Here is a 14405-nt window from a genome sequence, read left to right on the forward strand (position 1 = left end):
ATACTGTAACAATAACAGCAACTAACTAGAGCTAATGTACCAGTAACTGGATTATATAGGTAACAGCAGCTGAATTCAGTCACTTGACTTTAGTCAATCTAAGCTCCTCCCTCTTTAACCCCAAAATAAGCTGCAATAAATGAATTTTTGATTAAACAATGTTTGCAAGAATGCACACAGTTGTTTTGGAGAGATATGCTATGCTAACACCAAAGTGTTTGAGCAGGGGTGTAGGACTAGGGGCAAATCTGGTTGAACCCCCAACATAGGAGGTGTGTCATGCAGTGCTGTTGCTATCGGACATTTTCCGACCAATTTTTGTACATTTTTGAACAACAGATGTTTGTTCGGACACCTTTTCTGATCAAGAATGAAGCACATCTCGTACATAACAATGAGGCCTGTTCTGAAATACCAATTTTGTAGTTTTGTTGTCGTTAAGATTTAGAAGGTGTTGGTAAGTAGTATCACGTAATGGCGAGTCTTAACTTAAGATGCTGAGCTGCAGTGAATTCTAGGTGCGTAGACTTACACAGGCCTCCAAATATTTGGGACCACGAAGCAACGATGATGAACAGGCCAGACAAGACACGATGCCGAGCTGTTTGTCAAAATGATTGACATTTTAGCTGCTGAGTTACAGTACTCAAATGACGCACCTTGTGGATACGTTTCACTTGTTTTGGCAGGTGAAACATGCTTATTTCGTTCTGCTAGCTTGGTAGTACGGGAATGAGCAGTACCACAAAGAGCAGTTTGGTGATGAACGAGCTGAAGCAACACTCAGAATCATCTGCTCTTCAATTTGTGGAACATAACGAGAGAACAACTGTAACTAATTGCGTTTGCCGTTTAGCTCCTAAAATGTTTTAAGTGTCATTTGTCATTATTTGAGGGTATCTGCTGCAGTACTTATCTGCTGTATCAATTAATTAATTAATACGAATGATGTCACATGATACGAATTGATTTTGTACCAAATTCACCACAGGTGTCATTTTGGTGTTGACCTGAAAACATCCATTATGATTAGAACACAGTGAAACTGCCTGTAAACAGTGTATGCTCCTCAGCTTTCAGGACTACTACCACAACATGGATGCACTGTATGAAGATCCTAGAGTGGCTGTAGCATCAAAAGTAGTATGTATAGTCTCTTGTCAAGATGCCTGTGTGCTTGTGTGAGGTCCCTGTTATTTCCTATACATGGAATTTCAATGTTTAATCAAAACTAGTTTTATCCGATTGTGGTAGTCTTTGGCAAGACAGATGTCTGGCCATGTGGAAAACCTTATGGGCAGCACTGGTCATGCTATATCATGGCAGACAATAAGTTGCTGCAAGTTCATCGACAACAGAGCACTATGTTCTAGCCAGGATTTCTTGCCAACCGTCAATATGACGTCATTAAATGTAATGACGTCAAATAATGACGTCATCAAATGTTTGATGACATATTTGGTAATGACATCATAAAATTACTTTATCTGTTGCCTAGTTGTATTAGAGTCAGATGCATGTATATTTGTAGTAGTAGTAGTAGTAGTAATAACATACAACACTATAAGTGACAGATATACGCACGCAGCAAAACAAACAATTAAAAGTCAGTTACTACTTTACGTCATTACACTGTATGCTTAACTATTATCACAAGCTATAGTCACCACCTACTCATCTAGGTGGGCCTCACTTTCAATGAGTCCCAGCAGGTCCACTTTGATAGGTCTATACGTAGAGGATCTTGTTCCACGGATACACAGTATACTCGAGCGAAGTAGGGCAAAACTCAATCTACAGCGAATTAATTGCATAATTCTACTGTACTGCTCTCCTGACTTGGCTGCATGCAGACTTGCCACTCGCTTATAGAAGGTTGTTGCCTCTGGGCCTGTGCTTCCGTATGACGTAAACACTAATGGAGTGAAAGACCCATGCTCAACTTCCCGAATTCTCTCACCGTAAGCGCGTTTCTTCTCATTCTCGTGACTCACATAGGCGGATTTGAGTGAAGAGTGTTTGCGGTTGGAAGCAGCGTTTGGGTAGAAAACCCTCACATCAAAAAATGCCCGTTCTCCATGCCTCCACACTCCTCTAGCAGAAATGTCGACCCTAGCGTTATCATCTGTGATGGCAGTGCGATGCGCAAACTGTTCTCCATCCAAGGGACGAAGTACAGGTTCGATTGTAACATCTGTAGAAACCTCCCTTAGAAGATCAGCTGTGATGTTCCGGATCTCGTTGTGCCTTAGCGTGGGAAAGCCGCCTTTCTGGCATATCATGACATGGTCGACGTTAAAACTGAGGCCGCATTCACATTTCGAGGGCAAATCTGATAAAGGCCAGCCATATCTTAAGCACAGAGCATCACGAAAATCGTTCTTGGCAAGATGGAAACCATGCTCTTCAATAGGCTGCACGGTAAGCCAGCTCGATACTCCCTTTTCGGATAGGACTTCCAAGCTCCCTTTTATTTGCGGTGATGCATTTGTTTGCAACTTCTCCAAGGTCTCATTGTGGAAAGCTTGTGTCTTGGCCTTGATCTCAGATTTTCTTCTTTTTGTTTCCAATGGAGACACTGTGATGGCGTTCTCTTGTTCGACAATAAGAGCAGCCAAAGGCGCAGTGATGTGCTCGGAAGCTGCAAATAGTGATTCAGCAGTCTTCGACGGATCAGAAATGTTCAACCCACCGAGATTGCAAGGTAATGACAAGAGGTCTCTCATGTCTGCACCGCACACTGGTTGACCAGTCAGTCTAGGCAAAAATCGTTGGTGGATGACTTCTTCTAACGGCTTGAGCATTTCAGATATAGATGGAACAGTTCTCAAGAGATAGGACCAGCGATGGGCCAAACCTTGAGTAAAAGCTGAGTATGCGACATGAGGATGAGTTACAGCAATGGTTGATAGTTTTTCCACTTGACGAACCCACTCATTGACTTTACTGTCAACGTATTCACGAACAAACGAAGGGTGCCCTAAAGCAGCACCTAGATGTCGTTTACCTGATGTTGTGATTTGTACTGCCGTATCAGCAAATGCAGAGCGGGCATCTTCCAATTTGTTCTGCTTTACTATCAACCAAGTTTTAACAGCGTTTGCGTGATATCCGAACTTGGGGCCGACTTTGACAATGTCATTCCACCACTGCCTCACACCTCTAATGCACCCTGCACCTGTTGCGTCATCAGCATACCAGACTTGCTTGGTTTCACATTGAAGTTGAGTGATGAGCGGCAGGATGCCAATCGCGTACATGGACATCGCCAGCGGATCACCCTGTGTTGTTCCTTCAGCTGATCTGATTATCTCGCCTCCCACAACGAACATCAAAACCTCGTCCCTGTATGTATTTATGAGAACCGTTGCAATAGCCGGACACAAGATTCTAGCATTGTGAAGCGCTGCCCGTCGATTTAGGCAATTAAAAGCATTCGAGGCATCAACCAGAAGAACGCACTCAGTCTCATCGTTGTCAAATATTGTGCGCATCGCATGAATAGCCGCTTCACATCCACCTTCTTGTCCAGCACACACTTGCAAAGGTCCAGCAGTATGGCAGACGTCGTCCTTGATAACTCTCATTATCGCCTTGGCAATAATCCTGCGGAAGGTCTCACCAATTCCGATTGGACGTAATCCAGGATTCTTGTCTAAAGGAATCAAACGGCATGCAACAAGAGCCTGGATAGCACTTGGATCCACAAAATCACAACATATGCGTCGTGCTAGACCTGCTAGGGCGTTGCACAGCTCAGCTGACTGCTTCTGAAAAGAACAGCATAGACGTTTCCAAGCTGTGGAATCCACACCAGATGGTCCACCAGCGCCCTGGGTTCTCAGAGCAGCAGAGCGAATAGCTGATCCATCAATCTTGTCAAATATAACATGTGATAAGTCATTAACGGGACCATTCAAGAAGATCTCGTCACATAACGGTTGCTGTTCAGGATGTTTGACTCGCAGCAAGTCTTTAACTGTACTACCATTGTTATCAATCACCGCATCAAGAGACAAAACGCCACAGTTGGCATTGTCAGACACATATCGAAGGGCTGCGTTGACCTTACCTTGAATGACAAGACGACTAAAAACCCTAGCCACCTGGACATCCGGGATACTACGGAGGCTGTGATTTAGTCGACATTGCAAGGTACGGCCCTCTCTTACCAGATCGTCAAACCTTCCCATCTTCCACAATTCCAAACGTCTCTGAACACATTGGATGTGATCTCGAGATTTGGATTTTGCATGGGGCTTCTGAAGGACCACAACTTGAAAAACTACCAGAGCTTTCATAGCAATACCCTCCAGTGACGTTGCATTTGCAAACGACTCTACTAGACGTGTCATTTCTGCAACAAACTCCTTACCCACTTTCCCGGATGGAAGTAGGAACAGGTTTTTCTTCCAGAATACGACTTCTTTGTAGATGGAATCTAATTCTTTCTCAACTTCCATGCCATTCACGTCACCCCAAGTAAAACTTGGAGCACTACGTGGTTTGTAGGCAGGCAGTTGACCGGTAAGTTTGTTCACATTACCATTACCTGTTTCAGACTCATGAAAACGACTACTGGCCTTGTCGAAAGTCACGTGATTCTGTCTGGATGGCCCGGATGATTTCGAATTTTGAATTTGAATGAGCGTAATGTCTGCATTTACAATACCATTTCCTCGGTGATCTTCTTCGTTACTCTGCACAAAACTGGACTCCGAAATAATGTTTGAAGAAACGTCAACTGCTGGTGACGTGTTCATACAACGCTGATGGTTCATCGGATTGCAATTAGAGCAACGTTCCTTCCTGCGAGCACAGGAACAGCTCTTACATCGACCGGTAGCATTGCACGAGCAGCACTTCATAATCCAGAGTTGTTCAAAATTCAAACCGTCGACCGTTGCAATGAAAAGTAGAGCAAACCGAACGTTCAGAAACCAAGAACCACTTGTTATGAAGCAGACTTGTCACTTTTATCTCCCGTTTATCTGGAATACCCCAGCAAAGATGGAAAACAAGGGAGACGGAACATGTCAGTGTAGTAGTAGTAGTAGTAGTAGTAGTAGTAGTAGTAGTAGTAGTCAGCAAAAGCATCCACCAGTCATGCCCATACTACAAAAGCCACTACAACGGCACTCAACACAACACTATATCAATCCATTCAATTAAACAAACCCACTTAAGTCAACGTCACAATCTACTTAGTGAGGCAAGCCTCACTGTTGATTAAATTCATGTCATGACATTTTAGAGGCCTGTGCTTGGCTGACCTACTTCCGCGAATGCACTAAACAGAAGATCTTATTAGAGAAAAGCTGATCCGACATCTCAGAAGTTCCATCACTGAACTATATTTCTTTTCAGTTTTGTTGGCAATTAAACTGGCAAGATGTTTGTAGAAGGTGGAAGTTTCAGAGCCCATGCCACCGGTAGAGGAAAAAACCAACGGAGTGAAGCTGGCATGGAACCACTTCCAGTACTTGATGTGCATATTCACGTTTTTTTCCACATTCATGGATGTTGAATGCTGATCTCAAAGAGCCTTGACTATTGGAGCGCACGTTTGGGTAAAATACCCTTACATCAAAAAATGCACGGTCTCCTTTTGTCCAGACTCCTCTCGCTGAAAGATCAAGTCTAGCCTCGTCAGACATGTTTGCTGTTTTCTTCTGAAACTTTTCTCCAGTCAGAGGTTGTAACATCGGTTCTATCGCTACATCATGACACACTTCAGTCAAAAGATCGGCAGTTATATCTCTAATTTCACTGTGCCTTAGCGTCAGAAAGCCACCTTTAGAACATACCATTGCATGGTCAACGTTGAGAGCAGATCCACAGACACATTTGGAAGGTAGATTTGGTAACATCCAACCATAGCGCATGCATAAAGCATCACGAAAATCTCCTTTGCTCAAATGAAAACCATGTTCTTCAACCGGTAAAACGGATAGCCAATTTGATGCACCTTTTTCAGAGGCAAGTTCAACGCATTGTTTCATAGATGCTGGGCAATTAGCTTCTATTTCTACTAAAGCTTGTTTCTGAGAAGCCCGTTTTTCAAATTTTGTGGCAGATTTTTCTTTCTGAACAGCTTCGACAGCCACATTGTAGCACTGTTCTTGTTGTATTATGAGAGCTGCTAATGGTGCTGTGATACGACAGGAAGACTTGAACTCAACATCGGACGTGTGAGTTGGATTAGTCAAGTTTAAACCTTCAAGTCGACAAGGTAGAGCCAACAAATCTCTCACGTCTTGGCTACAATGTAGTAGTAGTAGTAGTAGTAGTAGAAACTTGTTGCTATAGAGGAAGCTTTTACATACAGTAGTAGTATTTTGAAAAAAGTAGTAGAGATTTTATTATTATTAGTAGTAGTAGTAGTAGTAGTTTATTCAAGTAGTAGTAGTAGTAGTGTGTTAGCAGATGCCGTTTGATTGTTCAAATACACCAGTTCTCTCAGTAGTAGTAGTAGTAGTAGTAGTTGCATTACTTCGATCTGCAGTTATGTGTATCAGGGGGTGCAGATCCAAAACAAAGCGCCCAATCACTAACAACGGTATACTCTTGGCTTCTGCTGAGAGTGGTTTGTCTTACTGTTAATTGAATATATCATGTCTCTGGGCATGCAGAATGTCGCTACCTAGTTGTTGTGTTTCCTTACAGTTGTAGTAATAAACTTTGTGGACACATTAGTGTATGTATATTTTATTCATAGTATATGTACGTAGTACTTTTATTCAAATATACTATGTCTCTCAGTAAAAAAAGGAGTAGTAGTAGTTGTAGTAGTTTTATTCAGCAAAAGCTTCCACCGGTCATATCGATACTACAAAAGCTACTACACTGGTACTCAATACAACACTATATCAATCCATTTAATTAGACAAACCTACTTAAGTCAACGTTAGAATCTACTGAGTGAGGCAATTAGGTAGTAGTATGTTTGAATAAATTATAGTACGACACACCCCAACAAACCAAACACCAGCAATGGTAGCCCCATTTCCAAAACATGAGAAAAACACCCAAGCACAACAAAACAAAAAAATAACGACAACACACCAACTATATTAACCATGGCCGCCACCTATTCATGTAGGTGTAGTAGTAGTAGTAGTAGTTACTAAACACTATGACATAAACCGCAACATTAACAAGAAAGCTGAGCACATAACAAAAGTTTGCTAATTTAACTACTTATTACATAACAATAACTAACAGTTAATTGCTAAAACACTAAAATTAAAAACATTGTATACTCAGTGAGGTTGGCCTCACTGGTTATCAGCCTGACAGTGTCTACGTCAATGGGATGGTAAGTACAAGATCTTGTGCCGTGAATGCACATAATTGCTGATCAGAGCAATGCAAAGCTAATGCGACATCGGATCAGTTGCATCACTGTACTATAATGTTCATTCGTCTTTGTCGTTAGTAGACTGGCAATTCTTTTATAGAATGTTGTTGCTTCAGGACCTGTACCACCTGTAGATGTGAAGATGAGTGGGGTGAAGGAACCATGCTCAACTTCTTGTACTCTTTGACCATATTCCCACTTTTTTTCATTTTTATGTATTTCATAGCTTGATGTAAGAGAAGAGTGGTGGCGATAGGACTCAGCGTTCGGATAAAATACGCAGATATTGAAAAATGCTCTCTCTCCTCGCCTCCACACTCCTTGCAGAGATGTCTGCTCTAGCATAGTCACTGGTGTTAGCGGTGTGTTGATCAAAATGTTCTCCATCCAGTGGTCGAAGTAGTGGTTCAACTGCCACATCATGACATACTTCTTTCAGAAGATCAGCAGTTATGTTGCGGATTTCATTGTGCCTGAGTATAGGAAAGCCTCCTTTTTTGCAAATCATGGCATGATCAATGGTGAAATCAAGACCACATTCACATCTCAAAGGCATATCAGTTAAAGGCCAACTGTATCTCAGGCATAATGCATCTCGAAAATCATTCTTTGATAAATAAAATCCATGTTCTTCAATGGGATGCACAGTCAACTAGCTCGATGCTCCTTTTTCTGAAGCTAGTTCAATACATCTCTTTATTGGTGTTGATCCACTTGTTTGTAACGTTTTCATCATTTCTTTCTGAGTAGCTTCTTTTCTTTTTTTCCTATAGTTACTAAACACTAGTACACTCAAACTCCCCTTATCCGGGCAGCTTGGGACCGGACACTGCCCATAACTCAGAAACGGCCACATCTGGGAACACCCCCACATTTTGCTCAATATGTACACCTGTATGATTAACATTCAATTTTGCATCCCTACATGTAAGTGAATGCACATACGTACATAATAGATGTACATGTACACTGTACACTGGTCTTTGTCTCGAGTGTCATCACAGACCTCTTTCGCTTCTGCGGGGCAGGCGTCTGCGTTGGTCTAGTCTCAGACATCTTCAGGTAAGTCTTACAAGCTGTAAATAAGAAACTAGCACCTAAGTATGGCTATCTGTCGACAAGAAACTGGACTAGTACTGGACTTTTGATTACACGACCTTTGCCTCGACCTCGTGCACGTGGACCACGCGCAATACTCGTGATGCAATTGTGCAATACGGGGGTGCCCGATAGACGGACGTGCCCGGATATGGGGCGTCCGGATAAGGGGAGTTTGAGTGTAGTAGTAGTAGTATATTGTTGTACCTAGATATCCTATGTTCCATAGATGAGACAAAATACAATAGACTTAAAACTACAATTTTAAAAAGAAGTGCGGTTTGCTAACTGTAACAAAATGTCAGAATACTCCATGTAAGTCTTGAAGTTACTGCATCATTGGTAATAAAATTGCCACTCAGATCTTGTTGAAGAAACCTCATTGAACATAACCTTGTGAAACATAACACAGACAGACAGACAGATAATGCAGTAGATTATTACAATGGCAAGTTGACTTAAAACTGGTATTATGAGCTGACCTAAAAGAGTAAGGGTGTACAAAACATGAGATTGAAGGTAAACAGTAATTAGTAGAACACCTGCTGCAACAACAGTCTCATTAGCACTTCTTGTGTGAAAGGTCAACAGGAATTCACCTCAAACATCAACAAGGGGACCATGCACTCCCTAAGATTACCAGATGTCTGACATGAGAATATGTATTGTTCGAAATATGTAGCAACTCTGGGACCATCAAGACCACTAATGTCTTTAGATCTGTGATGCCACAGTATGCATGCTAAGGCTTTCCAATTCTGTTCCCAACTGTCAATAAATGCTGTTTTCCCCACTCCAAACGTCCCTTCCCTCTCCCAACAGTCAAAATGACGGTACTGACAGTACTGGCGAGAACACTGGAGCAGTTGCTATTGTTCGTCCTGGCTACCATAAAATGAAAATTAGTAAGACATGGAGTTTTCAAATTTGTCAACTCTTGTAATTCAGTCTTCTAGATGAAGAGCAATCGGGGCATGGCATTATGTGTTATTATTTTTAGGGTTTTATACAGAAATTTCAGATTGGTGGGGACTTTTTAAAAATTGTATGACAACACCCACTCTTTGTATTGATATTAATACATAATGTAGGAAAAGATGCTAAATGATACAAGTTCTGAGCTAAGGAGAGCTAGCATGTGGTGAAAGTGAAATACGAAATCTTTGAGATCTTTCAGATATTTAAGGTCAACCATGCAACATCCAATTTCATGAAAGTGTTTACACATATCCTTCACTAATTGATGCTGAATGGAATGAAATCCTTCAAAAGTATCTTACAGAAACGTGATGATATGGTAAATGACTTGAAGTGTCAAGTCAGGCAAGAGGATGCAGGCAGAAAATGAATATACAGCAATAAAAAAGTCAATGGAGAAACAAGCAATGCGCGTCAGAGACATTCATCCTGCAGAAAACTTGAAAGATTTTAATTTGCAGAGACAGAAGCTGAATAAGTGGCAGTACAGTTAAACTTCTCTTACCTAATCGAAATTATTGCAAGCAAAATTTGTATGTATAAAGGTGCGGGGTCACGGTCGGACATGCGCACTGCATCCCTTTGAAAATGGTGCATTGTTTCAAACACTCAGTAATCACGAAGACTAGTTTGCACTGAAGGCAACACTGACTGAAGTCTCTCTATAGCCTCAACAATGCCAACGATCAAGACATTGCAGTATGAGGTTACGTTAGACCGTGACTCTTATAGCTAACTTCTAGGCTTTCTAGATGTAGTTCTTGGAGTTTTTCTTCTAAAACCTCAAACTGAGGTTGCTACACTGCAGTTTCAGTAAAATTTGACAAGCACCCTCGCACTTGAAACCGGATTGGAGTTCCTTACACTCTGCACGTGACCGGGAAGCACACATCACGTACCATATGTTGCATCCGCCGTAGTCACGTCTTTCTCTCAGAGCACCAAGAATTTGTGTTGCGTAGAGCTTACACTGCTGCCGTGCCCGTCAATTGACACCTATATAGCCGGTTTTACAGTAGTTTCATCTATTGACCTTTGCGCATGCGCAACATACGGACAGCATTTGAAGGGCTTACTGGATACCAAAACTGATTTTCTGGCTAGGACACTTGAACATTTGTTAAGTACAATAGCTACGACACAAAGGCTACCTCATTTGAGATCAGCTCAAGTGAGCATGTCCGACTATGACCCTGCACCTTAATTAAGGAAGCTTTGCTTCTGTTTGCTCGGGCAAATAGAGCAGGATGCACCTTTAATTATCACAAATTCCTGTGTGGTTGATTTTCATATTCTGTGTTTCCCATATACCTGAATTTTTTAGAGTCCGGATATAGTCAAAAATATCTTGTTCCTATCCCCAGTAAGAAGCAACTTGCTCCGTTTATAGTGTTGGAGGTCACAAACGGGCATTTGAAAGTTGGTGAAGATTCAATGTGCCGTTCTAGAGAAATTCGAGTGCAAGTGTCGGCAAGAAATCGTACTATCTCAAGAGAACTCTGGAAGACATAACAATCTTTGAGCAACAACAGTATCCTTGCTAATACGCGTTTGTGTACTTCGAAAGGGGTGCCTTTGAATTGTCAACTTGTACAACTGAAACGTGCGCTTGCGTTGTTGTGTGGAACGCTGTCTTCGTGTATGGTTTGTGGCGATTGGCGATTGGCCTAGCAGTTTTGGCATGATTGATGTTATGGACAGATAGACAGATCAGTCTTATCTACTATATATATAATACATATTAGTAACTCAAGGTCATAAAGACAAGAGTTTGGAATTGCCTGACAGAGGGAAACTTGAAGTATTTCACGAGAATAGCAATCGAAGGTCCCAAAGTAGCAAATTTTGACAACAGTAGGGTAAATGACGTTATTGATGTGTTTGCTACTAAAGCCAGAAAACTGGAAATTGTAAACAGAGGTTATGTGTAGTCTAGCCGAGGACATGACTAAGCAGGGACATTGTGTACTCATCTCTATCTGGCTCTAGCAGGACATATATTGCAGTACTATTGCTATCGGCATTCCTAGTGACAAAATTGGATCTTGATTGATTCAAACCTTGGGAATTTGCTAGCAAAAGGATGTCTGTATAGATCTCTGACTTTTCAGTCCTTGACAATGGGGTCATGCTCCACCTCTTTTAGAAAGACGCTGGAGGTAAATGCTGGCGATTGTTGGAAATAGAGTCAGTGTCACGATCTAGAACATGTGACTCAGTAAGCTCATCCATTATTCGACGACTACTTTTTATCGACTTCTAGTTTGTCAAGCACTATTGTCGACTCGGCAGTGGATGTAGCAGAGAGCATTCTTCTATAGCTCTGCGGATGCTAGCCTTTGTAGCTCCAGATGCATGTGGCTGCATTTTCAGTAGCTGGCAGTGTGGAATAAGTACAGTAAAGCACCACTTATCTGAACAGGTTGGATCAGATTGTGTTTGAATAGGTAAGTTATGTGTTCCGACGGCTGTATGAAGCACTAGTATTACAAGTGGTTATTATGACATGCATAGCATACTGATACCCGTAATTTTACAATTTTCAATACTTAGAAGTTGCTGCCATTATCAGTCTGATTTATGAAATGAATTGACTGATTTTTGTGGCCACTGGTGGTCATGAGCTGTTGCGATAACTTGTGTTTGGATAAGTGGTGCACCATTGTAATTTCTGTATATGCACCTACTGCTAGTATTAGCATCCCCTGAGGCCTGCCAACTGTGACTAACAATGCATAATGAACTCATGGTTAGTTGTTAATGGCAGTTTGCGTATTACCCAATTGACCTTGTCTAAGATTATGTAATAAGTACAGTAATTACGTATGGTCAACTCTTTTGAGACGCTATGTAGCTGTGACTGCTTTGCCGTTCACGTGTCTAAGGATGATGGTGGTACTGATAGGTGGGTATGCCAGTGTTGTCAAACAGTAGTGTGTGATAGGACACACTAACACAAATTCATCTTCATTTGTGCTAGCAATTACATGCCAAGAGTTAGACTAGTGCTTGTCGACAACTATGTGTAGGTTGTTTCTCTTGCTAAGTCATCAAAAAAGGAAAGAAAGAAAACAAGCTGACTATGTTAGGCAAAACGTGATCACCACTTGGTATGTTGACAATAAGTAAATGTAGTCGGCCTTCTGCCCAATGCTCAATCGTTTTGTCTCACAGAGTATTAAAGGAACACTCCGGAGAACTGCCCAGCTTTAGTGTGCAGCGTAGTGCGCAACCGAAATAGCAAGGTCCATTGATTGAGGGCATTCGCGAAAATGTTCCTACATACAGATGAATGCCCTCTAAGCTGTTAGAAGACGACAGCGTCCATTTCCTTCAACGCCAACGAATCTCACAAACACCGATTACTCTCAAATGTTGCCGGATGGAAATAGATCGCACAAAAAGGTGGTCAGTCTCTAGACGGTCTGAAGGTAGCATGACGGTTTCCACCGTGCTTGGAGCGACGAAAACAACAGAAAGACCATTTCCAGGAATGCGATTACGTCAGTAAGGCTCATGTGATCTGATAGCGTGCAAAAAATCACTCCACTTGGCGGACGAAATTCTTTAACGGCCTCGTCAGTTTTTAAGTTATGAAATTTTCTTAACGTACATCTGTCTGGTTTTCTCTGAGATAGCGCCCAGATACCCAACTTGGTTAGTATGGATTTCCCATTAGCGAGCGAAGGTGGAGCCAGCAGCCTATCGCATATCTCCGGAATGCTCATCTAACTTAACTTTATATTTTAGAGTAGTTGAACAACATCCATTGGACTTACCTCCAACATTGATTTAAGACTTATGTAATGTTCCTAGAGTAAGTCTTGAACAGTTTACGATGACTACTATTCTCCAGACATGGACTACATCTATCGCTAATTTTATAGGCACACTCAACAGAATCTGTAGCGTAATCAACTATGTACAGTTAGTTGCTTTGACTGGTGGTAAGGTGTAACCTATTTCTCAAACTGCACGGAATATAGTCAATTGCTAAGCAATTAATGGTATTGGTAATGCAGCTTGGGTAGGTAAGAGTAGTCACCATTAAGGAGTGGTAAGTAAATATGCAACATTCTAAATGCACATTTTTTTACTTATGTATGTACTTGAGGGCTTTGTTCACATTGTAGAGCCTTGTTTGAAGTTGAGGATTGTCTGTATAGTATAGCAACTAAATGCGGGCCATTTGTAACTTTTGAATGTTGTAAACATACACAATGGAGCTTTTGTGGAAAGCATTAGCTTTTGCCAGCATTGCATCATATGTAACATTAATAATTGGAACATTCAGTTTATAGTTGTATAATGTGTAAGAAACCTCTTTGCTACTTGTTTGAACTCACTGCAATAGCCACTCATTCATTTAGAGGGCATTCAATATTGTTAGAAATTTATTATATGTACCTGCAGCTTTGACAGCTTTGCTGAGGTAGTTGATTGTCTTTATGCAAAGTTGTTTACTGGTTAGTTTTCTTATTGTTACAGGTTATTATGTTTGTAGTTGTCCTTATCTTATGGACTATAGTCTCTACTGAAAGTGGCATTTACTTTATCACTCTTTGCTTATAATTTGGAACTCTCCACGTGTGCATATTGAAAGCCAAAATGTGTTGGGAGTTCAAGAAACTCCTTACATACGTCAAGTTAGGATTGGAGTTAAAGCTAACCTCAATGTAAATCTAGCAACGAAAATTTCTTGGTTACTTACGACAATGTTATTATTGGTTGGTGTAGGATATGACATTTTTATGATGTCATGTCTGCTTTGTTGTTTCTTGCTGTTAGCATTGTTCTAGGGCCTTTGTTTGATGAAGTAGAAGCTGATTTGATAGAATTGGAGTTGTTTGTTTAAATAAGAGGCTATGGTTGACAACTTTTGTTTTATATTGCCACAAGATTCTGCTGATGAACATGTAATATAGGAATTAAGAAATGAAGGTACAATGTTGATTAGGGGCAAACGCTT

General features: G+C 41.2%; 1 protein-coding gene across 1 annotated transcript; it reads right to left on the minus strand.

The window, feature by feature from the left end:
• Nucleotides 1–1545: 1545 nt before the first annotated feature.
• Nucleotides 1546–5006, minus strand: LOC134183665 (uncharacterized). Its single transcript, XM_062651253.1, has one exon. It carries the CDS (start codon nucleotides 4866–4868, stop codon nucleotides 1671–1673), a length of 3198 nt encoding a protein of 1065 aa, XP_062507237.1. The 5' UTR covers nucleotides 4869–5006; the 3' UTR covers nucleotides 1546–1670.
• Nucleotides 5007–14405: the final 9399 nt, after the last annotated feature.

Source organism: Corticium candelabrum, chromosome 8, assembly GCF_963422355.1.
Source record: "Corticium candelabrum chromosome 8, ooCorCand1.1, whole genome shotgun sequence".
NCBI lineage: Eukaryota > Metazoa > Porifera > Homoscleromorpha > Homosclerophorida > Plakinidae > Corticium > Corticium candelabrum.

Coding starts and splice junctions, on each gene's coding strand:
- LOC134183665 (XM_062651253.1), bottom strand. CDS start 4,868: ATGAAGTGCTGCTCGTGCAATGCTACCGGTCGATGTAAGAGCTGTTCC.